At 37.5% G+C, this 27,022-nt stretch overlaps 1 protein-coding gene across 2 annotated transcripts in view; it reads right to left on the bottom strand.

The window, feature by feature from the left end:
• GRM5 (glutamate metabotropic receptor 5) overlaps window positions 1-25,722 on the bottom strand; it is a 585,040-nt gene extending 559,318 nt beyond the window's left edge. The window contains exons 1-2 of one of the 2 annotated variants that reach the window (XM_023209216.1): window positions 25,535-25,722; window positions 6,500-7,360 (exon numbers count right to left, since the gene is read on the bottom strand). In XM_023209216.1, the coding sequence (XP_023064984.1) occupies window positions 6,500-7,160 (661 nt within the window). In that variant the 5' untranslated portion in view covers window positions 7,161-7,360; window positions 25,535-25,722. Of the gene's footprint in view, window positions 1-6,499; window positions 7,361-23,371; window positions 23,540-25,534 lie in introns of those variants that run through there. The other variant, XM_023209217.1, reaches the window with a different exon arrangement.
• Between the last annotated feature and the right edge of the window lie 1,300 nt (window positions 25,723-27,022).

Genomic DNA, 27,022 nt, shown 5'->3' on the forward strand with positions numbered 1-27,022 from the left:
AAAAAAAAAAAAAAAAAAAAAAAAAAAAAAAAAAAAAAAAGAGAGTGAGAAAGGGAGAGAGACAAAGAAAAGGGAAGGAGGGTAGGAAGTTATAAAGGAAGGAAGGAATGAAAGAAAAGGAGGAGGGAAGGAAGAAAAAAAATTCTCAAGATACTCCCTCTAGAGTTTTGAGGATCTCTGTTCTTGCTTTCTCTCATATATGCCTGTTTGGGTTTTGTTGGGCAGAACTTACTGTGCATAATTTGCTTTTCCTTCTGTGTTTTATGTGTTTCAAGCTGTACATTGGAACATAAACATCTCACAGCATGCCCTCTCATTCCCCAGCTTTACTTATGCAGAAGCAACTTCAATAGAAGTGGCTGAACACTATAAACCTGGAAGCTAAAAGGTTTTAATGGCATCTGGAATAAGAGTGACCAAGGGAAAACATGCATGTGTGCAGCTGCCATCCATAAGATGGGTAAATAGTGAATAACTGAGAGGCTACATAGTAAGATATGATCTTCACATTTAGGTAAGCATCTGATTATTTAGAACTGTAGAAGTGTCCACATTTGCACATTACCAGAGATATTTACGCATTATGGGGGAGCAGTACAGTGAAATCCGCTGAAAACAAAATTCCTTTTAACTCAGCTTATTCATCTTGGACATGGAGTATTTGTGGGAGTTTTCTAGTATTTTCAGCAATTGATGACAGCAATGGTGCCTAAGAGAGAGGAAGGTCGATGCTATCCCAGGAATTCGTCTCTTATAGGTGAGCCAGAGTCCAAGCCAGAAATTGTATCATCAGAAATGAATCTGAATATAAACACTGCCCAAACCACATGTGGATATGTCAGCAGATTCTATATTTTTCTCTGAAAGAGGCAATGATAACTCTCTTAGAAATTACTTACTAAATACATAGGCTATTCCTTCTGGAGGGAAGAGGAGAGAGTGCCCCCCTAAACACTCTAAACCAGGGCTATCTGTAATTTTTTCACTGTTAGCAATGAAGTTTCTGACAGTGATATGTGAATATGAAAAACTGTTTCTTTACAATTAGAGTTACCCACTGTGTTTCCCAGATTATGGATCCACGATCCAACTTACTAAAGAATCCCCCTAAAAGTCTCTGCATCTTCTAAATTGTATATATTGTTAAGTCAGTGGTAATCAATACAATTATACAATCAATCCATAATTTCAAAGATTTCTGGGGATCTCATGTTTTCAGAATTTTTGTGGAACAAAGGAAAATCTTTCAGAGTTTCTGCAAACCTTCAATATGATCCAGGAAAAGGAGCACTTCATCTAATTTACAGATCAAGAGCAAAGGGAGCATGCTATTTCTCAAGGCTAATTTTTATTTTTATTTTTTGAGACAGAGTTTCGCTTTTGTCACCCAGGCTGGAGTGTAATAGCGCCATCTTGACTCACTGCAACCTCCGCCTCCCAGGTTCAAGCGAATCTCCTGTCAAGGCTAATTTTTAGATGAATTATTTCATTTGTGGTCCCTTCTACTATTTCAGATAGTTATTAACACTTTCAGCCAGTGGTTTAGAAATATTGGTGCCATTGAGATAAAGGGAGAAGGAATAAAACAATGCAATGGAGAGGTAGAAAAATGGCAAAAAGGAACCTGCATAATAATCTCCAACAATGTTTTAAAAACCAAGTTCTGAACAGAAATCTTGAGTTCCAAGACACAACTCTGCAACAAATTATCTGACAAACAAGGTAGAGATATGTGACCTTTCTATCTTAGTTTCCTAACCGTAAAATACAGAAGATTAAATGCTGGCCTGAGACCTGTCAAGTGTTAACATTCTATGGAATGAACAGTAGTTTATGTGTCTTTATTATTACCATGATCATCCCAAAATTTGTTTTAACTCTCAGCACCATTCAGCTCCTGGAGAAACAAAATAAAGTACTTTAAAGAATTATTCAGTAGCTTCCACAGTGGCATTTATTATTTTTCCCAGCTAAATTGTTGTCTTGATATGATAATTAGTAGAAATGCTGAGATGGGAAAAGTGTACTTCCACTTTTTAGAAGTCAAACAAGCATATAGACTATGAATCACACTAAAGGTCCTTCAATCAAAGCTGGATTATCACATTTTTAAGTAAATAATTGATGGGAAGTCATATCATAACCTGAAATTGCAATTTCTAGGTTAACCTGAAGATAATATTTTTAATAATGTATGCTAACAGTAAAATTTATTGGTACATTTTTCTCCCCAGAACATCACAGATTTTTTTTTTTTTTTTTGCTGTAACAAATTAACATTACTGTCATTAGACAGAGATAATAAATTCAAGCACCAGTGAAAACAAAAAATGAGGTATAGCATGAACAGGATTTTACAATTAATCAAGGGAGTCATTTTGACACCTCATTTTTATAAAGAAGCAAAACTAAAAACTTACAAGTGCCTGCTATTTATCCACATACTATATATTCATAAATAGTGAGCTATGTACTTTTCTAACACAAATTTTTCCATTCAGCAAATAGTCTTTGAGCACCTATTATATGATGGGCACTCTAACAGGCCCTGTGGATATACTGTAGATTTTCAAAGAAAGTCAGGAAAATTAGTGAAGTGTGAAATCTTGTCAATCACCCAGAAAGTACAATATAATTTTTTGTATAAAACGCAATGCAATAATTACTTTTCTCAATAAAGTTGAACTAGACCAAGGTAAAGAATATAATAATGAAATATATTCAAGTGCTTAACTATTTAAAATATTCAGACTTTAAGGGAACTATCACATCTGTAGCCACAGAAGTATGGGCAAAGCATTTTAAATATTCCTTCTTTCCCACAGCATATATTATGTTTTATTTCATATTCAAATTTCAAGAATATTAATACATGGCAATTTATTTCATTTTGTTTTTGAAGTTTAAGCAGTAGCATCTTATTTGGGAGGAGGGAAGTTAGAGGCTAAAGTGAGAGGGATGAATATGTTTATACTGAACTCCATCCTGAAGGCATTTTTTATTGCTCACAATAATAGTCAGCTGGGTAATGTTGAGGGTTTCAGCTGGGCTCAATTATGTGATTGCAATTAGTTGTGGGTTGGGAAGGCAATTTTGTTGATCTGCATTGCATGCTCTCACATGTTTGAGGTCAACGGGTCTAAGATGCACTCATTTAGAAAACCTGGGTGCTCTCATGCTTCACAGGGTGATGATAGGGTTCCAACACAAACTAGGAAGAAAGTTCTCATGTCAACCAAGTGCTATTGGTCAAAGTAGTCAGAAGGCCAGTGCTACATGAAAGTAAAAGGGAATTATCGAGTCAAAAGCAAATGATGTGAATACAGAGGAATCATTAGTGGAAGTCATCAATGCAATCTGCCACACTGCTAAACAAGCAAGCACCATCAATCCTGTGTCATCATGGGCACATGTACCAAGGTTTGCACAAGTACTTTCCTTAGTGCAGAGAAAGTTCTGACTCCATTAAAATAAGTGAGTTTACTTTTGTTCTGAGTCATCGCATATTCCTTTCCTCTTCCCAGCTGGAGTTAGTTTCATCTACTCTTTAAAAATACTTTTTTTTTCTTCTTCTTCTGTTTTACACTATGAATCTCTTTGCCTAGAAGTTCTAGGCATAATTTCTGTGTAATAAAACAAGTAAATACCCAGTCACACGGCCTACTAAAGCCATAAATCACAGGAAATAGCAAGTATAAGAGATTAGCATTGAAACTGAAACCCAGTTTTCCTTGTACACTCCCCTGGAATTCTGTGATGATATACACTTTCCTGAAGGACAATCTTGTGGTACCTGTGACACAGTATGGTTAGGTTTAAGTATAAAATACATAGGCAATTAGGAGAAAAAAATGTAAGTTGAAAATAGGACCACATCTTTTCATAGACCTTAATGGTTCATGCGAAAGCATTTGGAAATTTCCATACTCTTCAAGAAAGAGAATATTAATGGAACAAAGGAGAATAATTATAAGAACATGAAGATAAATTATCAGGTACTGGGATTAATTCTCCTAATGCTAGAGAAAAATCACCTCAACCCAGTGAGAGAAAGAGACTGGATGATTACTGATACTATCATTTCATGGAAGATACCACCAAGACTTTCTGAAAAACTGAGCGGCAAAAAAAAACCAAGCATGACCTTGAAGAGTTCCCACAGTACCCAACAAAGCTGTATCCTGTTTGACTCCCATTTTTCTGATTCTGGAGGTGAGTTTCACCTTGTGAATATTCTTACTATGCCATTCTTATACTGATAAATCATAAGCCTAACGCTACATAACCTCATTATCCACATACTTGCTTGGGATCAAAGCAAGATAAATATTTCTTGACACAACCACATAAACAGTAAGTGAAGGAGAACTTCTTGCAACCTTTGAATGTCTAATTCCAAGGTTTGTTCTCTCCTGAATCGTGGTGGTACAACCTCAATATTTTACCTTAATTTGGCATTGCAATTTCTATTGTCTTTTGTTTGCCCACAAATAGAATGTTTTCATGTAATTGTTATATTTCAGTAGGTAAATTATGTATTTAATCTAGAGCTTAAAGTGTATGTATATAAAAATTATGCATAAAATATTCCACCTCATTTCTTAACTTAGATTTCTCCTCAGAAGCAGCAACTCTTAGTAGATTTGCTCTTCTCTAAGAACAATTCTATGAATATTCAATCAAACTGTTTGTATAAAAAACCCTTTTAGAAAAAATAAAATGTTATATATACAGAAATGCACCTTGTTTTTTTCACCTAAGATGATCTTGGAAATTGTAATCATTACCTAATAGAGTGTCTCATTTATTTATTAGCTATGTGATAATGCATTGTTTGAATGCATCATAACTTATTTTATTAGGTTATTAGATTGCTATTGGGGTAAATTCAGGATAAAACAACAGTTTAACTAGTAAAAGTCAAGGGCCATGACTAATAAGAGTTTCCCTTGTAGCACAACTGAATTAGCATTTGCCACACCGTGACCAAACCCTGCTTTTCTGAAGCTAGAAGGGAGTCCCTAATAAAATGTATGATTTATTTGAGGCAAACCAAAACATACCTTTATAATTGGCCATTTCAAACACATTTTTACTTTCTCACCTATTTGTGTTTTCTTATGCTGTTCACTGAAAGCCATCGCTGCTAATTTTCACCAATTGTCAGTATTATTCTTATTAAATTTCAGTTGTCGAATTCCATTTCCTTCTGTAAGATTCCCACCATGACCCCCATAACCACAGAGCAGGAGGTGATTTTTTTTCTCCATCAATTTCCTTTAGAGTCAGATTTGTAACATTGTGTCATCTTGAATTATGATTATATAAGTATTTGTGCATACTTACATTTGCCAGATTGAAATCCCATTGAAGTCTGTGATATACAAAACAAAGGGCTATCCTTCACAGGACTGTCTTGCATATATATTTGTGCATAATATATTTGTGCATAATATGTGTGGCATAAATATATTCCTAACCTCTGAAGTGGAGTTAGTAACTTAATTCCACATTTTACTGGACTGAAATGTTTGGACTATATTGATATGTTAATGCAGAATTTTAAAAATCTCAACAAATACAATAATTCGATGATTTATAAAAAGTATTTTGTATCTTCTTCAGTATTCTATAGTGCTTAATATACACATTTTGTTATTCTAGAAGAAGAGCTGCATAACAAGTAAGTCTCCCCATTTGGGTCACAACCCCTGTAGGTCAAAACAAATTTTTTCCAAACAGCCTTGGTCAAGAACTAACAAATAATGTATACAAATAATTTTTTAAACACCATAAAAAACAATGGGCTACTTACTACTCACTGTTATAAAGCATCAGTCTGATTTTTCTTTCCTCACTATTCTTGGAGCATCAAGAAGCAATACATTTTAAAGCAAATATGTTGAATTATTTAAAATTATACTTCTCAAATATGTTCTACACAAAGATAAAATTAATTTATCTCCATTTTGGATTTGACCATGAATTCTTCTGAAAAAGTAGCTGTAAGACTAAACTTTTTGGTAATTCTCTATAACAACATACCTAGGTTAGAGCTGGCTACTACCTTCAGTGCAATGTGTATTTATGTGTACCTTGCTTTAACTATTAGAAACACTAGGCACCTAGAACAATCTTGAAATGACAAAAATATGAGGTGTACAGTGAAGATATAGAGACTTAAAAACCTCTAGTAATGAATATAAAAAGATCATTATATCAGAAGTATAATATAGCATCAGTATAGTAGAAGTAAATAATGTAATTCACAATTAAAACAAAATTATATTTAACCAAATATTGGCCACATACACCTTCTTGTAGTTTAAGTCTATGTCTCTCTAGATGTATGACATCTAGTCTGTTCTTATAGTACTGTTATAACTGGGACAATTCAAAATATCCAAAATAATTAGGAATAGTTTAGTCTTCCCAAACCTGAAATTTTAACTGTTGAGTGTATAATAATAGATACTCGATGTATGCAAAGAAAACTTACCTTCTGTGTGCACAGCTGATACATAGGTCCAGTTGTACCTCTTCACTATGTCCACCATGGCCCTTGCCTGCTGAGCATCTGAAGGCACAACCCTCATGAAATATTTGAACAGAGTCTTGTCACTCAGATCCATGCTGGTTGCCGAATAAGCAATCTGAGGTATGTTGAAAAGCTGGAGCAAGTTCTGGACCTGAATGGCTACAGAACTGGAGCCAGGCCCAATGACCCCTACTATGGGCTTCTTGGAGCGGAAGGAAGAGGAGGAGCCATCCACACAGCGTACCAAGCCCTCTTCCTCTTCTGAAGAAATGAGGGAATCTCTTATGAACTCAATGCTCTGCTCTAGGGCCACAGCCGAATGCCAGCAGGAATCCCTTATCTCACAGCCCAGTGTGATGTTGGGCAAGAGTGTAGGGTCTGAATTGATCCTTTCCAGGGTATGTAGCATGGCCTCCACTCTCTGAATGCCATACTGTTCACGGACCGCCCCACACTTCCTCTCATGAACTTTGTCCACAGTAGGCTGGTGATGAACAGAAAAGAGAGCTCCAATAATGATGTCACCTGGCATGTGAGCCACCACCCTCCTCTCACTGGACTGTGCACTCCCACGGACATCTTCTTTCAAAAGTAAGACTGACAGGATCAACAGAAGGACCATTTTAGGGAAGGAGTTCAAGCTAATAAAGATAGCATGGTGGGGAAAATTCAGGAGTGTTCTGATAGATATGAACAAGCGATGTCCTACGTTGAGTCGCAAATCAAGAAATTAGCCAACAATTCACATGTATTCTCTATAGGACCATTGTGTCTCCATGTACCATTTAGTTAGATGATCCATGTGGTCACGATCTTCTAAACCTGAAAAAAAAAAAAAAATAACATGGGTCTTTAACAAACTTAAGTGCAACTAGTTTGGGGAAGTACTATAATACATGTTAGCAGAAAAAACATTTTGATGATGCATGCAGATAACAAAGAAAAAATAATTCAAAAACGTTTCTGACTTTCCTTTGTCTGCTTCCTTTATGATTTGATGAAGCAGCTGATGTAGCTTCTTGACCCTGCCTTGCTTAGAGTAATAGTCTTTATTTGTTCACCTGCAATACACAAAACCAAACCTCGTGTGTCGCAGTCAGAACTGTACTGTACTCTCAGGCAGAGATGACAGAGCATCCTAGAAGCAAAACTACACCAGGAACAGAAAACTTCAAGAAGTATGCACCCCAAAATATTAAACATTGGTGATCTCTCCATAATGAAAGTGTGGCTAACTGTTGTTAAATTTTCATTATGCTTTCTTTTCTTTTGAAATATTTAGCATTGAGCATGTAATTATGCGATTACAAAAATAAAATTATCTTTTCAAAAATACCCCACATAATCTCTCTCCAAATGCAATGTCAAACAAGTTGAATAATCTTCCCAGGAATAAATGAGTATTGTGTCTAATTAATGTGGAAGATATAACAAAAACAAATGAAGAAAAGTGGATGTTTCATGTTAAACAAACTGTAGAAGAGAAAGGAAAAGGTTTGGAAATTATAGAGTACAATGTCCCCCAAATAGGCAGCAAGGAAGCGTCAAATTAGCACCAGTTTTTAGAGAAAAAGAATATTCACATTTCAATCCCTGTTCTTCCATTAAGAAGTATTAGTAAACTGTTTAACCTCTCGGGACCAGAATTTGCTCAACTGAAAAATGGGGATACTATGTGCTAGGCTGTCCCTTATGTGAATCAATACAAGATATCAACTAAATAAATGCTTTATAAATTAAACAGGGATCATATATATACATACATATATATGTGTATATATATATTCAAAACAACATCTTTTTGTTATTAAATTTTCAAGGGCATTCTGTGGCTAGGTCGTGAGGACAGAAAATTCTCTTGCAACCTACTTGGTCCTCCAGAGAGACTTCAAAGTAATTACAGAGTCTTGTAATAAAATTCACAGTAATCAGTCCTCTAGCCCTGATCCAGAAAAAGATTCCACATCACTAAGGCTCAAAAGGCTAAAAGGATGCATGTTTGGAACTATTCTGCCAGGTAGAAATTTAGTATAGCTATGAATGTCATCATCTATTTCAATTTAAACTCCTGGGAAGAAAGAAATTTTGTCCCAAATTTTCTATGGCAAATTCTAGCATAATTTGTAAAAGATAATTGACAAATTAGTGATTTGATCATTTAGGGGAACTGTGTAAGAGACTTATTTTGTTATCAACTTTGCCAGCCAAGGATTTCAAATTATTTTAAAGTGACTATCTTTTTAATCACTGACTTTCAAAAACAGGTGATGTTTCTTCAGGAATGTATGCAAATATCACACTTTTACAAGAATACTAATGGTTTCAAAGGTCATCAAATCTACAAAAAGTTAAGACCAGACACAAAACGAACATAACTTGAATCATATTTCTAATCCCTCCTACCAGCATTTTCACTATTTCCTTCTACTGTTTCCTATGGCAACAGAGAAAGGCTTCCTCTGTACAGCGACAAAAGCTTAAATTTTTAATATTTCATCAAATAACCAGATGTTGCAGAATAACTAGACATTTGGGAATATATAGAAAAAAATAGTTTTGGTACGAAAGTTGGCATTGTAGACACAGAGGAACAAATGAAGACTAATCTTAGTTTTGTCATTGGCAAGTCATTTGAATACTACCAAATCTTTCTTTCACTTTCTTTAGACCCAAAATCTAAAATAATTATTCTCACGGTCATGTGAATTCTACTGCAGACAAAAAGAAAAATCTGAAGTTAAAGAAAGCACAATTTTTTATTAAATCAGAATGTTAGTGAGTGAACCAATAACAAAACAGGACTCATTTTTTATGTAAAAACATCAAAGTGATATGAGAGACCTAGTGTCCCGTCAGCTCATGTAGTTGAAATATCAATCCCATGCATTTTATTCATTTAAGTTTTTTTATGAAACCCGTACATATTGAGATACAGTATGTATATTAAAACACTAAAATATTGCCTTTTGAAGTTATGCGAAATTTGTTACTTATTTCATTTAACAAAAAATTATTAACTATTTAGTGAAAGAGAGTAATGTAACAAAGAAATGTAATAATATTCATTGGTAAGTATCATTATTATCTTTCTTTGAGCACCTAACATGCCTCATCTATTCATTAACTCATCTAACAAATATTTATAGTATGTATATGCTATTATTCTGTCCTGGGAATTGAATATTCAAGAGTAAGCAAAATATACAAGCTCCCTATACTTGTGGGCCTTACATATTGGTATTCTAAAGGGTAACTTTACCTGAAACCTAATGAATACAAAGAAAAGTAAAGATCAAATGGTATTTGTCTTTAGGTCTTTGAGGAACCACCACACTGTCTTCCACAATGATAGAACTAATTTTTACTCCCACCGCAGAAATACTATTCAACTCTTCAATCCCATTATTGGGTGTCTACCCAAAGGAATATAAATCATTCTATTATAAAGACACATGAACACATATGTTCATTGCAACACTATTCACAATAGCAAAAACATAAAATCAATCTAAATGCCCATCAGTGATAGATTGGATAAAGAAAATGTGGTACATATATACCATGGAATACTATACAGCCATAAAAAATGAGATCATGTTTTCTGCATGGGCATGGATGGAGCTGGGGGCCATTAACCTTAGCAAATTAACATAGGGACAGAAAACCAAATACTGCATGTTCTCACACGTAAGTCAGAGCTGAATGATGAGAACACATATACACATAGTGAGGAACAATATACTCTGGGGCCTACTGGAGTGTGGGAGGAGAGAGAGGATCAGAAAAAATAACTGGTGGATACTTGACTTCACAACTGGGTGATGAAATAATATGTACAACAAATCCCCATGACATAAGTTTATCTATGTAACAAACCTGCACATGTACCCCTGAACTTAAAGTTAAAAAAAGAAAAGATAGTCCCAGCTACTCCGGAGGCTGAGGCAGGAGAAAGGCGTGAACCTGGGAGGCGGAGCTTGCAGTGAGCAGAGATCACCACACTACACTCCAGCCTAGGCGGCGGAGCGAGACTCCATCTCCAAGAAAAAAGAAAAAGAAACAGAAGAATGAAAAAAAGCCAGTCATGTAAAATATATGACTAAAACACGAAGAACATGGGAGGGATGGTGATACGAGGCAAAGATGGAAAGACAATAAAGGTCCAGGCCATGTAGGATGTTGTAGGCTCTTATAAAAATTTTTAATGTTGGCCAGGCATGGTAGCTCATGCCTGTAATCCCAGCACATTGGGAGGCCGAGGCTGGCAGTTCACTTGAGGTCAGGAGGTCAAGACCAGCCTGACCAACATGGTAAAACCCCATCTCTACCAAAAATAGAAAAATTAGCTGGATGTGGTGGTGCACACCTGTAATCCCAGCTACTTGGGAGGCTGAGGCGGGAGAATTGCTTGAACCCGAGAGGAGGAGGCTGCAGTGAGCCAAGATGGTACCACTGCATTCCAGCCTGGGTGAGAAAGTGAGACTCCGTCTCAAGAAAAAAAAAAGTAATAATAATGTTACGTACAACAGCAAGTCATTGAGGAGATTTAAGCAAACGACTGGCACAATTTAGTCTTAGAAAGGATTATTCTGGCTGCTCATTTTTCTGGATAATCAATTGAAGAAATCTTATAAGGAAACCTGTAATAATCTAGCAAGAAATGATGGTGACTTCTCTATGATTGGTGACAGTCGATATGAAGAGAAGTGGTCACAGTCAGATATATTTTCCAAGTTGAATCAACAGTACTTGCTGATGGACTAGATGTGAGTAGTAAGGTAGAGAGAGGGATCAGGGTCTACTCCTAGGCTTCTAGTTTGAGAGCCTAGTGCATTTTGACAGCATTAATAGAGATGGGATAGACTAGTACATAAACAGGTGAGGAGCAGAAGAAAACTAATGATCTTTTGAAAATGCAAAATTTTAGATGCTTTGGAGGTATCCAGGTAAAGATGTCAAACAGGAAACTGAATATGTAAGGTTGGACTTAGGGGAGAGTTTTGGTTTAGAGATGTAAATTGATGGTCATCAATATATAAAATATTTAGAATGCAGGAAATCGCCTGGAGAGGAAGTATAAATATTGTAAAGGTAGAGCTAAAAAATAAGCTCTGCTGAGGGGGCAGGTTTGGGAAAAGCCAGCTATGAAAAGGAGGCAACCCCAAAAGAAGGTAAAGTGAGAGTATGTGATGCCATAGAGGCCAAAAGAGAATGTTTTAGGTACTTTATTTTTAAAGACATATACAAGGCTTACATATTTCAGAGAAAAAAAATGTATCTGATTCACATGGAAGATACTATATTCCATGTACACTCTATATACCCTGAAGATTTCTGACACAATGGCTGTCTTTAAGAGTGTCTGTAAGTGTGGCACATGTATACCAATAATCCTTACAACAACCCTAAAATGTAGGTACAGGCTGAAAACCCCTACACAAAATGCTTAGGACCAAAATTCAGATTTCAGAATCTTTCAGATTTTAGAATAGTTACATTACACTTACTTGCTGTTTGAGCGTTTTCCAAATCCTAAAATCTGAAATTGGAAATATTCCAATAAGAATTTCCTTTGAGTGTCACATGGGTACTCAAAAATCCAGCAATTTTGGAGCATTTCAGATTTTCAAGTTTTGAATTTGGGATGTGTGAACTGAATTATTACCTTCATTTTACAAATGATGTAATGGGTTTTGATACGTTAAAAACTAGCTGAACTCTTAGAAAATAATGGAGCTGGAATTTATGCCTATGCCTGTTGATTTATAACAGATGGTTTTAACTATTCCTTGCTGCCTCACAGCTCCTTCCTACCAAAAAAATAAAAGACATTACCAATGTCCATGAAAACGAGAAGGGCCACCCAGACACAATTTGAACATCCTAGAGACAGAGAATCTTACAGGAGTTGCCTTTCAAACTATACAGTAAAGAGCATTCCAGGGAAAAGATGAGTCAGCACATAGAAACACAGAAGGTACAGTGTATAGGTTATCTAGTACAAGTGTATTTACATTGCCTTGATATCCATCCCAAATTACGGCTCATCAGATTATAAAGCAATTACTGCTTTATAATCTGATGAGGCACATAATAGCTATGAACTTGGATACCTGGAATATACTTTAAAAAAATTATGACATAGAAATGCAAAAGAACTGTGCTATTACTCAGATTTTATAAGGCTAAATAGAAAGTCATTTTATGTGCAATCAAAATGCAAGAAATTCATGGAGTATAAATTCCAAATAGACCTGAAAGGAATACGTCAAATCTGTCAGCATTACTCATGTGTTTCCTATAAATGTTTATTGAGTAACTATTCTGTGCCAACACCCTTCTATGCCTCAGGGACCCAGTTATGGACAAAATAGATATAAATTCAAATCATTATGGAGCCTATACTCTAAGGGAATTTGCCAGACAACAAACAAAATAAATATGTAAAATATTGTGTGCTACACGGTGGTGAGTGTTTAAAAAGCAAAAAACAAAATGCAGTGAAGCAGTATAGAAAGTGCCAGAGATATATGAAATTTTGAGTAATGTGGCCAAAGAAGCACAAACTGAAAAAATAACATTTGAGTAAATAGCCAAAAGAATTAAATGAATGAGTCATGCAGATCTCTAGAAAAACAACATTCCGGGTAAAGGATAAAACAAATACAAAGCCCCTAAGACAGATTTATGTTTAGTGTGCTGAGGAGTAGCAAACAGGCTCGTGTGGCTGTAGAAAAGTTAAAATGCAGAGAAAGGAAGACATGGAGAACAAGAGATAATGTGATGATGTTGAGCCTATTTGGGCTTTAAAAGACTTTGGCTTTAACATTTCATGAGAACGTTTTAACACATTCTGCCTAAAATTTTAACAAGAATAAGGGCACAAAACCAGAAAATGAGTAGCAATTAGGAAATTTGCACTAAGGTGAGAGAGATGACAGTGGTTGGATTGAAGATATGGTAAGTGTAAGTAGTGAGAACTGCTGGGATTCTGAATATAGTTTGAAGGTAGAGTGAACAGATCGGCTATTAGAGCTGACTTGAGATGTTGGAGAAAGAGAAAAATCAATGAGGATGCCAAGATTTTCGGTCTGAACACTAAAAGGATGGAGTTGCATCGGCTGCAGTAGAGAATGTTATGGCGAAGATGTGGATGCAAACAACAAAACAACATAAGTTCAATTTTGATATATCAAGTTGCAGATACTAGAAACTCAAGAAGAGATCACTGAATGAGGAGGTGGATGTAAGGGGCTGAATTCTGAAGAGAGGTCTGAATAGGAGATAAAATGTGGAAGTTCTGAGTATACAGAAGTCCTTTTTGTAAACCATGAAACTGGATTAAATCACCTAGGAAGTGGAAAGAGAAAATAAACTAGTGCCAGAGATTGTGCCCCAGGGAATTCCAAGGTTCAATGGTAAGGAAAAATCAGCAAAGGAGACTGAACAATTTTTTGAACAGAAACTTCCTTTTGTGAAGTGAGGGGAGAGAAGCAGTAAAATGTGAATTATTCATGTTGTATCATGCAGAAATAAAGGGACAGTATGCTTTGATTTTCTCAAGAAATACTATGGGTGGGCATGTATGCATACATAAAGACTGGAAACATATACATTGACATTAACAGAGTGTTCTCTGGGTAGTAAAAATACAGTACTTTTATTTTTGTCTTCATCTGTGTTTTCTAATTTATAAATATAGTAATACAACATATTTACTATTCATTATTTTTAATTTGGAACTGAGGGATATGCTTTCTAAATTTTCTCCTAACTTTCTCCCTTGAGACCTTATCTCCCTCCATCCATTCCTCCTTGGGAGCCTACTAGTCAAGTTAAATTAGGCTCTTGTTCAAGTATACACTGTTTTATTCCAATGGCTTTGCACATGCTGGTTCTGATCCCTGGTATACAGTTGTTCCAACGGTCTTCATGGCAGAGTTGTTAAGAACATGCGCTTGGAGTCCAATGACCTGAATTTGAATCCTGGCATAGCCATTTATTGGCGATGTGTCCTTAGGTATTTAGCCTCTGTGAGCCTCATGCCTTTATTGGCAATTAGAGTGACAGCAGTACCTACCCCAAAGAGTTTTAGTGAGTGTTGAATGAGCTAATATTTAAAAATAATCCCTTCCTAAATTATTCCCATATCCCTCACCTGGCAGTGTTTGCTCTATCCTCCAAGTTCACATGGCAATTTTTATTTATACTTTCTTACAATATTCATTACCAAGCTAATATTGTAGGATGTTTAAGGAAAATAGCATCATAAAATTAGAGAGGGTCCCTGGAGATGATTCCATTTAACTGAGATCCATGGAAAGCCAATGATTCATAGCAGACCTGGGACTTGAAGTAAACAAAATGTCACTCAAAACACAATTTTAATCATAGTTTACAACTTGGTATCAGTGCTTATATAATTTTCTAAGCTTATAATCTTTTTTTATTTATTTATTGTTATTATACTTTAAGTTCTAGGGTACATGTGCATAGCGTGCAGGTTTGTTACATATGTATACTTGTGCCATGTTGGTGTGCTGCACCCATCAACTCGTCAGCACCCATCAATTCATCATTTATATCAGGTATCTTATATATACTTTTTATTTTAAAAAAATTTTAATATGAAATTTCATGATCTATTTTTATTTTCTCTGTATAACATAAATATCTTTCACATCAGTTTATTTGAATGCTGGGGACAATTATAACAAGAATTAAAATATACAGGGAGCATATCATGTGTTGTTCACTTTGCTAAGTGTCTCACATGAAATGATGTTTAGTTGTCATACAAACTGTAAAATAAGTTATGTGCGCACATTTTACAGAGAAAGGAACTGAGGCTCAGAGAGATACAGAGGCTTGGCCGGGATTCCCAAGCAAGTGAGTAGTAGCAGAGTCAGGAGTCACATTTAGAACATTTATTGAATTTTATCAGTTTCATGGCATTCAATTACATGTGTGTACCAATGTTTAATTATTCTTTATTGTTAGATATTAAAGTTATTTATAGATTTGTCTTAATATCATAATGTTGCATTTTACTTGCTTTTGAAAGTATTTTTGTAGCACAATTATCTAAAGATGGTATTTCTGGCATTAACGTTTCTCATAGTTTACAATTGATGAATGTAGAGTATAAAAGATGGTATCAAATTCACTCCTAGATCTGCCTCGTTAACATAATCAATTCTGAGAACTATCCAATATTCTTTCTGTGAGGACCTACTCTCTCTTGCTTCTATATAAGTTCCTGGGTAAGGACATTTCTCTTTGTGGTGAGATTTCTCCTGTGCAATCTCACCACAAGGTTCATTCATTATTTTAACATGTGCCTAGCAAAAGAAAAGACAAAGAAGGCCGGGCGCGGTGGCTCAAGCCTGTAATCCCAGCACTTTGGGAGGCCGAGACGGGCGGATCATGAGGTCAGGAGATCCAGACCATCCTGGCTAACACTGGGAAACCCCGTCTCTACTAAAAAATACAAAAAACTAGCCGGGCGAGGTGGCAGGCGCCTGTAGTCCCAGCTACTCAGGAGGCTGAGGCAGGAGAATGGCGTAAACCCGGGAGGCGGAGCTTGCAGTGAGCTGAGATCCGGCCACTGCACTCCAGCCCGGGCGACAGAGCGAGACTCCGTCTCAAAAAAAAAAAAAAGAAAAAAAAACAAATAAATAAAAAGACAAAGAAAAATACCATAATTTATTTCCAACGTAAAGAGCCTTTTTTCATACTTGATCTCACATCTACCTAAAAATGATACTTCTAGAAATGTCTAATAACCCTCATTTCTTATATTAGGAAACAAAGTCTCAAAGAAACTAAATTATTTTCTTTAGGTTATAGCTTTTAGATGGTAGGGATAATATGTCAGTAGAAATAAAGGGACAGGTTTATGCTATAGATAATGGGGAGGCATTAATTCTTGTAATGATAAAGCTTTTAAAATGTTATGATCTACAATCTAATAATATGGTGACATTTAATTCACTAAAAGGTGGATAAATGTATTAATAGTTTGATTATATAGTATATTAGCTCAAGAACCTATTTTCAGAAGTATGCTTTATTCAGTGTTATTTTTCTGGGTCCTTAGCATAGTAAATTAATTACTAGCACATTATAGAAAACAATAGACATCTTTTAAATACATATAAAAGTATTTTGCATCAGGTAACCACGCACTCTCATATTATATCCTAAATGAATATGAAAAAGAGATATTGATAGGTAAACTTTGCCATAAATTGCAATCTACACTATAATCAGATTCACAGCTCACATTGTCCTTTATTTTCAACAATCTTCTAAAATACTGACCATCTTTCTGGCACAGATGTCTCTTATATAACTTAATCTCCACACAAGCAAATCACACAGCTTAGGATTCAACACTAAAATGATTTCTTCTGCCTGATCAGTGGCCTCATCACAAACAGTCAGGGGTGTCAATGTTGCATATGCCATCAATGCATCTGATATATTTTTCTGAAAACAAGTGCATACCATAGATAAGAGACAGTCTGAGGTGCAATGATACAGAGAACCCTGTAGTCTAAGCAAAGTTCTATTGTCATTACTATCTCAATCACATATTTGTGACCTTGTAAACAAGAAAATGCAGCATCCACTGTTTAGCCCCACAAAGCATAGGCCACATTTTAACTGAAACCCCCTCAACAAAAAAAAGGGCCATAAAACACTATTGTACAAAGATGAAATCTGTAATTTTATCCATTAGTTAAAAAGTTCTGGCAGTAGAAAAAAGCTCACTAAATCATTGTAAATCATTTAAACAAGCGATTTAGTAGTCTATGAAGACCTGGAACAGCCTTCTGCAGCAAAGCAATAAAAATGATGCAATCCACTGTTAACTAGTGTTAGTTTAATTATAAAGCAGGGATTTTTAACTTTTACCCATCCTGCAGCCTTCAGCTGATTTCTCGTTATTAAGGGTATACCTCTGAAGACTGTAAAGCATTATTCTATATAATACCGATCATCAAATGCTTGAGACTGTGGTTTTACATTTCTATAACTTGATCTCCACTTATGTATTAATAGATAATATTTATCAAGTGCCTTCTTTCTGCTAAATAATGTATAATAATTATTTGATGTAAGTCTCACAATAACCCTGTAAGGTAGGTATATTTACTACCTATGTTACTACCTCTAGAAATTGAAGTTTAGAGGTCAAGAATCTTATCCAAAGTATCAAACCTATAATAAATGGCAGAATCAGGACATGAATCCAACTACATTTGGCTCCAAAGCCCATATTATAAACAAATCATGAGATCTCCCCCAAAAAACAAATGAATTGATCATTGAAACCTTATGCATTAGTTGCAAAGCATTTTGGAGATCCTGCTTTCCATTAAATTCTTATGTAATGTCCATAAATTCATCAGAAAGCCTACAAACAAATCAAGTAAATATTGGAAACTCTGTTTCCTAGCATCATTTAGATAAGGGTTTCTCAACCCAAGCACTATTGACATTTAGGACTGGATAATCTTTTGTTGTGGGTGGATGTTTTCTGTGCACTGTTGGTTGTTTAGCAGCACCCCTGGTTTCTATTCACTAGATAACAATGCCATCCCCTCCCAGCTCTGATAAACAAATATGTCCTCAGATATTAGCAAATGTCTCCTGTATGTAAAATCAGTTCCAGTTGGAAAACACTAATTTACATTAAAGTTATCCTGGCAAGGTCGATGTAATCATGAAAGAAGAGCATAACTAAGAGCCAATCATCAGGACACATCAGTCTTACAAAGCCTCTACCTGAAACTTCCAAATAATGCTAAGGAGAGAAGGTTGAAATAGGCTTCCTTACTCAATGTTTATGTAGTTATTTGTCTGTATTATCTTGTTTAAAAGGTAGAAATTTCAATTTGAGAAAGACAAATTTAAACTGTAAGAGTCAAGGTTTATACTGCCTTACATTAAATATGCATAGTTCTAAGTATCGCAAATTACAAGAAATGAATGTGAGGAGAGTATCCTACAATATACTTCCCAAACTCAAAGGCTGCTTTTGATATGAAATGCAAAGTTCATTATAAATTTAACAAGACAATAATGATAACTTTATAAAGTAATTTACACATTGATTTTTACAATTTTACTTATTTTTAAACAAATGATATAATAGTGTATTATTTACTTCTATATCTTTGAATAATTCTACATTACTATGCATTTAGACAAATCATTTTTTAACAAGTATTTTTATTATTCTTCTGTAAAATATAATGACTGTAAGAAGGTTGCATTATTAAAGTGCTCACTATTATCATTGTGATTACAAGTTTTCATTTTCCTCAGAACATTTATACTCAAAATTTTAAAACCCATGGCCTGAACCAGAGTTATTGTGAACAGCTAATCATTAGAGAGTTTTTCTTGAATCTGATACATTTGCAAGACCAATAAAAATCATATATGCATAAAATATATTTTGGCATATGTCTCTCCTTTACACTTCTTCTACAGTCTGACTAAAAAAATGAGATATTTGAGATAGCAATTATGTATCATTTTGATTTCTGACTATCTTCTAGCATTTGCACATTTTAAAATATTCTTGAATATATGAGAAAAATAAATATTTGCACATTCCCTTGTAGAGGAAGGGCTGCCAACTCAAAATTAGTAGAATTCAAAAAAATTGATATATGTATCTAAGCTGTAGGTCAGTATCATAAGAGTAAAAGTTTGGAAATCAGATGATCCTAGATTTAAATACCTGCTCAGTCACCTTTGTTTGTACCGTGGGACATTGGACAAGTTATTTAATCTATTTTAGTATTACATTTTATCATTAAAGTCATAAAATAAAAATAAAACACAATCCATAGGGTAGTTGAACACTAAATGTAATAACACAGGAAATGCAGAAAACTCGACATCCAAAGGCCTGGGTAGGATTGATAGTTTATGCTCTGTTCACTATGGGTCAGATACTTTATTTTTTAAATTTATTTTTCTCTTTATTTCTTCTAAAAATGTAGGGTACATGTGCAGAACGTGCAGGTTTGTTACATATGTCTATGTGTGCCATAGTGGTTTTCTGCACCTATTTTTTTTTAATTTGTGCAATTAATTCATCATATTCACTTGATGCCATGTACTGCTATAACCCATCCCCCAATTTGAAAATAATGAGGCCGGGCGCGGTGGCTCAAGCCTGTAATCCCAGCACTTTGGGAGGCCGAGATGGGCGGATCACGAGGTCAGGAGATCGAGACCATCCTGGCTAACATGGTGAAACCCCGTCTCTACTAAAAAATACAAAAAACTAGCCGGGCGACGTGGCGGGCGCCTGTAGTCCCAGCTACTCCGGAGGCTGAGGCGGAAGAATGGCGTAAACCCGGGAGGCGGAGCTTACAGTGAGCTGAAATCCGGCCACTGCACTCCAGCCCGGGAGACTGAGGTACATAAATTTAAGTAACTTGCCTAAGGTCACATAAGTAGTAAGCCACAAAGCTGAGATTCAACCTCAGGCAATTTGAAGTCAGGACCTGTACTTCCAATCATACCACAACTCACTGGAAACCACAATAAAATAATCCCGTGATGTTTAGTGTTTAGCCACACCACAGAGTAATGCAGCTCAATACAATGGAAACAGGGTAAGTTTTAGTGCCAAACAAATCAAATCTCTCTCTTTTGCATATATATGTATATATGCTTCCATTATTTCTCTTTTTACATATATGGTAAAAGATATATATATATATATATATCTTTTAGTGTCTGACCCACAGAGAACACTGCATAAACTATGCACTGTTTTTTGACAATATAATAAAAAGCTTAGTTTTTATAACAGAAAAGGAAAAACAAATAATGCCTTGTATTGTTGATATGATAATTAAATAAAATAACATACCTAGTGCTTAGCATGATGCCCGATGTGCTTAATAAATAGTAGTTATTAGAGCAGGGTGAGTCTGCACCAAGACTTTTGCTTGGTGGCCCTTTTGACAAAAGTTATATATAGTTAAAATATGATTTGGACTGATAAAATATATATTTGCCTCTCCTTTCTATGAATTTAAAGGAAATGAAAGCAAGCCTATGCCTTAATGCTTTTTAAAAACACATTTTAAACAACTAAGATAAAGGAATACCAAGATATTATCTATTTACAAATAATTGAAAATTCAAACATCAAAATTGAAGTTTCTTTTCTTGGGTTATATAAATACATCATGTACTAAAAATATTTCTTTTCATATTCCTGTCTTCTTATGTTCTCCTAAGCTTTATTCACTGATTAAAATGACAACTAAATGATGCATCAGGATTAGAATATTTCTCTGAATATGAATATAACACATATTTCTAAACTGCAGAATCTTCCTGCTTTGTAATAATACATCTTCAATATATCCAACCTTGATACAAACCAAATCAGCTTTATCATATAACATATATATATCAACATATATAAAGGTAGTATCTAATATTTTATAAAGTTGGTTCATACATGATCTATCTATAGACATATACATAAAAATACCTTACATGTACATATATATAATACAATAAGTATGTGTAAGTTAAAATATTTGGATATAGCTCTGTCTTCATCCCATGAGGATAGAAAACCTGGGATAAAATTGGTATACAAAAAAATATTTTTAATGATTAACCTCATCTCACATTTTCTACTTGTAGTATCACCTACCTTTCATTGACACTTAATTTAGTTTCTCTAACTAAAATTATCATTCTGTAAAGGACAATATAGTAAGACTCCTATAAAATATTAAATGGGTTTTGGAAAGAAATAAGAAAAGTAGAATTATTAAAATGCTTTAGTCACAAAAGTGAGCATCTTTAATGATGTAAGTCATTTTATCATGAAACACAACAACATTAATAATCAGAACCCAAACTAAAAATGATATGTAGCTAATCAAGTATTCCCAAAGTCTGGATAGTTTGTGCTGCTTGGATAAAATAGATATGAGTGAATTTTTCAATTTCCCCCTGGGTGTTTGTCATCATGTCCATAAGGTATACTACAAAGTGATAGTAAAGGTCTGTGTCTACCTATGGAAGTAAAGTGAAAAACTTGGATTATTCAAATACCATCTTCCTCTCCCAAATAATCTCGACATATTCTTTCACAAGTGAACACTGAGGAGTTTGGGCTTTTTGTGAGTGTATAGCCCACAGCCAAAACATTCCCATGTGATAGCACAAACCTCTAGGGGGTGCAATTAAAATATCTAGATTGTATATTTTGTCATGTGGAGTGTAAATGACTAGGGAAAGCTTTTTCTTTTAAGAGAAGTTGATATTTAGGAAGTGCTATGTATTTTTTTCCCTAAGAAATCTTGAAAGATCTGTCCAGAGTGCTGATGAGGTTTCACGGGGAGAAGGCTGGAAATTGATGGGGCACACACTGCTAACCCAATGAGTTCAGGATGCAGTATTTTCAAGTCTCAAACCAATGGCCTTTTTAAAATGGAAATAAACATGCATAAAGGACAGAAATAGCCACAATGGATTCTTACATGTGTAATTACATTGACGGAACTGAGAAATTAAAGGAGCAAACTCCCTGCACTCCATAAAGAAAACAGCAAAAAGCACACCTAACAATAGGTAGCATACCTGAATGCTCCATAGCTGACAGTAGAATGTCATGCAACTACGGCTTCCACAGAAAACCCCTGCTTATGTCCCACTGGAGGAAGGGCTGCACGTAGTCCTGGTCAATGCACCTTTGGCTGCTTCAAATGGCCAGTGCCTAACACTAGAGACACAAATTAGCTCTAGCTTTGTCCTGAGAAACTCTGAACAATGAAATACCACGTAGCAAATGGAGAAGAAGGTGAAAAGGAGAAACTGCCTTTTCACTGGTCTGTATCAATTGCTTATTGAAAAGTAAAGTGTTGGAGAACCTATCTGTCTGGTTACTCGATGTTACAGTCCAACTAAGGCAGCATCGAGATTGTGTCTAAATAAGCACAAGCGCTTGTTATCCTCTCCTAAATTTCCCTTCCACACAGCAACTCCTCTGAAGGGAAATGAGGGCAGCTGTAAATTCGAGTACCAGGTGAAAGAGCCCTCCAGGTGGACCTGTCACTTCCCTGGAGAGGTCCTAATGCATGTTAGGCTCGGGTCACCGGCTAGCCTCTACACTCAAAGGCCTGCCCTGGGTTTTCTTCCCTAAGTCGCTGTAGCCTGGGCTTCCTCCTTGGCATGCTGATCATGCTCCCGCCGTGGGATAACTAGCAGGCTTTGTGTTCGAGGGGAAAGACAAATCCATGGAAGAGGAAAGAGCGGGAGGGCTCAGGCTGGTGTTCAAAGAGAGGCAATATAGCCTGAGTGAAAGAGATGTGCTTTCAGCACCACCCGCTGTCCCCCCTCTTCCTGCTGCAGGCGCCAGGATGCGACCGCTAACCCATCTATTGAAAAGCAATTCTCTGTCCTCCTTCCCTCTCCACCTTTGCTTCTCACAATTCCGAGCCCTCGGGTGGTTTGCGGGAGCACATTCTGCATTCGAAACCACGCGCACCTGGCCTTAGAGAGCGGGAACTCGGATGCGAAGGCATGCAGAATCCCCTTTTCAACCCTTGCAGCTCTTCCCTCCTTCACCCCATTGCTCGCGCCTTTTCCCCCAACAGGTTTAATTAAGGCTGTTCGTAAATGGAGTAGACTTGAATCTTGTCGGCTTTGGCCACCCCCGCTCCACCCGCGTCCCCCTCCCCCCAATAAAACTATGAGCTACTCAGCAAGCTTATAGATTCTAAATCCTTCTCTGGCCAGGGGACATTTGGGCACACAGACACTTAGCAAGCTTACCCCCCTGTTGGCTGCGCAGCGAGCAGTGAGACTCGGTCTAGCTAGCCCCCCGAAAAGTTGGGCCACGGGGATCAGCGGGGCAGAGTCGGCCTCTCCAGTCCCCGGCTTCCCCCCCAAGATGATCTCAAGCTCATCCCCTCCGCTCAGCGTGCGCAGAACAGCAGAGCTGAGGGCGGCGTGTGCAGCAATCTCCCCGCTACTGAGAAAGGGGGGAAGGGGGGAAGGGGAGAGAGCGGAGGAGGGAGGGGTGGTAGTTTGTATTTATAGAGAACAGAGTTCTTTGCGCAACTTTTTGGTGCCACCAAGTGGCACAGTGAGTTCCTTTAGGAACACAGACTCCTGGGTGAATCTGGATGGGTAGACCAGCTCTGCAAACAGATGCTCACATGGCAAGGGAGTTGGAGGCACCCCCAGGACTTAGTTTTCACATGTTTACCGTCGTATCTCAGCACCTGGGATACAGATCTCTAAATTCTAAGAATAAGCCTGTATTGAGTGAGAAAGGGCACCTGTGCCTTCCTCAGACAGGTGGAAGGAGTGTCAAGGACATGGTAAGTCCCAGTTGACTCCTAGGAGTATAGACATCCTTGTCTCAGGAGGAATATCCATTATCTTCTTCCTAATCCCTCTGTCCAGATTACATTGCATTTATGTTTTACTCTAAAACCTTCTTTTTGCTGCCCTGACTACCTAATCTTTAAACTGGATTGGCACTTATTTTCCTTGCCACCAAACCTTCTTCCTCAATGCTAACCTTAAAAATAGCGTATGACTTTAGGCTGGATCTGAACATTTCTAAACAGCTCTCAGAACTCCAAGTTCACTGAGCTGCAGGCTGGAGGTCGGATTTTCCTCACTCATTTCCAGAGACCTCTCAGCATGCATTATCCCGACAGCACGGTCAGGATCTTGCCAACTGCCTTTAGTACTTTGAGGAAGAATCCCCTGAAGCTTCCTTTATCCATATTTTATGAGTGTTCTTACTTCTTAGTATGCAGATCTTCAAACACATACATCAACACTACTGCATGGGACCTTCATGTCCCCAAATGCAGAAGATCCTCTACATTGTTCAGTAGAGAAACTGAGTACATGAAGGTTAAGGGGCTTGTTCAAGGTCATGTTTTTCTAGAGATCCGTCCAGGAACTACCTAGGGTAGAACTGAATGAATGCAGTGATGCCAAACCCGATCACTCTGTTCTTGTTCTTTTTACTACCCCACTCAGCCTATTCAGTCATATTCAGCTCCCTTCTCTTCCCTCTATTCATTTATTTCGTTCTTTCGTTCTCTCTCTCTCTCTCTCTCTGTGTGTGTGTGTGTGTGTGTGTGTGTGTGTGTGAGAGAGATTATCCTCTGCCAAAGTTCCATACAGGAACCAAGAGTAAACATGTCTTCCCAGCTCCACTGGGAGTATATGAACTTGAGTTTATAGGTCCAGAGTTGCAGGTGTACCATCTTTACATGACCCACAGTTCTAGAAAACCTCTCCCTCCTAGTACTGTAGTCCTTTTAGAAATGGAACACTGACATTTACACCCAATCAGGTCCCTTCTTCTCTGCCTCTTTTTGGGGTGAAGCACCAGCAACTGCTCTTATTAGCTCCCCCAAACACCTAATGGGCTCAAAGATAGAGGAGCCCCTCTCCCTTCCTAAATCCATGCCTTTCGTGCACATGTATCGGTATGACAGACACACACACACACACACACACACAGAGAGAGAGAGAGAGAGAGAGAGATCCAAACGTATCCTTTGGCTGGGATCTTTATTTTTTCCTCCTCTGATTTTTTTTTTTTTAGTTCGTTTTCTATGGAAACAAGCCCACTTAAATCCCTCACTTATGCAAATAAAAGCAAAATGATCTTCATAAACCTCCCATTGGAGCGATGCCGCGGTAGCCCAGGCTCCCGACTTAAATTTATGTCTGATTCACACAGCACACGTCCTTGCAGGGTGACTTTTCTAAACTTGCAGGACCTCCTAGCGTTCCCGGCTCCACCAGTCCTCCACCTGCCCACCACCTGCCCTCCTGGGTCTTTTTTGCCCCAGCTCCCGCCCCTCGCCTGATGGCTCTCCATCCCTGCACTGGGGGAGGGGCTCCAGCGGTATCCTATATCCGTGGTAACTACAGCCAAGAGAAAGAAAAAGGCGCTGTGCTTACCAGGTGCGCGCCCTGAGCCTTGCGCCCCCAGGCAGCCGCTCCTCGAGGGCTTCCTGCGCTCTCGTAGCGGCCTTGGCTGCAGCTGGAGCGCTAGTGTCGGCGATGGAGGCAGCGGTGACAGCAGGCAGAACGGCTGCGGGGCCCGCGGCGGTGGCGCTCGCTCTCTCGCGCCAGCGCCGGGAGCACGTGCCGCGCTCGGGCAGACGCAGCTGGAAGCGCAGCGCAGGACTGGCTTATACTCCCGCAGCGCGCGGCGGGGGTTGGTAGAACCGCCAGGGCATAGACTCAGTGGGTGAATAAGGGTCTTAAAGCCTCGTCTTTTTGGGGTTCAGGCGAGGGTAGCCTTGGGCTCCCTCTCCTGCTCCTCACATTGCCTCTGAGAGCCATGGAAGGAGGAAAGCTGTGCGGGGGAGGCGTGGGTGGTGTGTCACTCAGAGAGAAGCTGGGGGAGCAGGTAGATAATAAGGTTCTTTTTGACTATGGCACTTAAATCCCTGACAATGATTGGGAGAAGGGGCGTCACTGCTGAAGGGTAGAGAGAGCTAGGAAGTCAGGGAACCCCGTGATGATTCAGAGGTGTGAGTGGTTAGAAAGAACGGCCTCTAATGATGTTACTTATTAATAATACCATTTTGCATTTGTCTGCACTTCTTACAAACGATTCTTCCTACATCCGTTAAAATTTATTCTTTGTTGGCAGTTGAATGTCTTAATGTCTTTACTTTCTCAAATGACTTTGGTTCCTTCCTTCACCACCCCCATAACTGCCCAGGATTGTCAGATATGCTGAGATTATCTTTAAATACAAAAACAGACTTCATTTCTGCCTCTGAAAAGGAAATTGGTATAAATTACTTTCATGGCTTAAAGAAAAGAAAGACATTGCAGTAATATTATTATTATTATGTCCATTGTATTTTCCTAACTGAATTTTGGGAACCAGGTGCTTGCAGCAGCTGGGTCAAAGATTAAAAGATGAGTGCACTGAAGTCAAGGGGATTGGTGCTGATGCATTCATTACTAATGCTCATTAGATTTTCCACCAGACCCTTGTCAATAAGGTAAGTTATTGTTGGATAGCTTCAGGATTTAACAACAAGAAAAAGAAAGAGATTATCTACCACCACACCTTGTTGAGTTTTACAATGGCATCTTTCTTCTTGCATTTTCATGTCTATTGATGGGATCATTGTTACTTTTCGTATTTCTTTGATTGCAATTCACAAAACAAGTTTTAGTACTTTGGAGAGAGGCCAGGAAAGCTGTGAGTGAGCTTCCTTAATTAAACAAAACAAAACAAAAATAAGTGGCCGGGCGCAGTGGCTGACGCCTGTAATCCCAGCACTTTGGGAGGCCGAGGCGGGCGGATCATGAGGTCAGGAGATCAAGACCATCCTGGCTAACACGGTGAAACCCCGTCTCTACTAAAAATACAAAAAATTAGCCGGGCGTGGTGGCGGGTCCCTGTAGTCCCAGCTACTCGGGAGG

This window comes from Piliocolobus tephrosceles, chromosome 13, assembly GCF_002776525.5.
Source record: "Piliocolobus tephrosceles isolate RC106 chromosome 13, ASM277652v3, whole genome shotgun sequence".
Lineage (NCBI taxonomy): Eukaryota > Metazoa > Chordata > Mammalia > Primates > Cercopithecidae > Piliocolobus > Piliocolobus tephrosceles.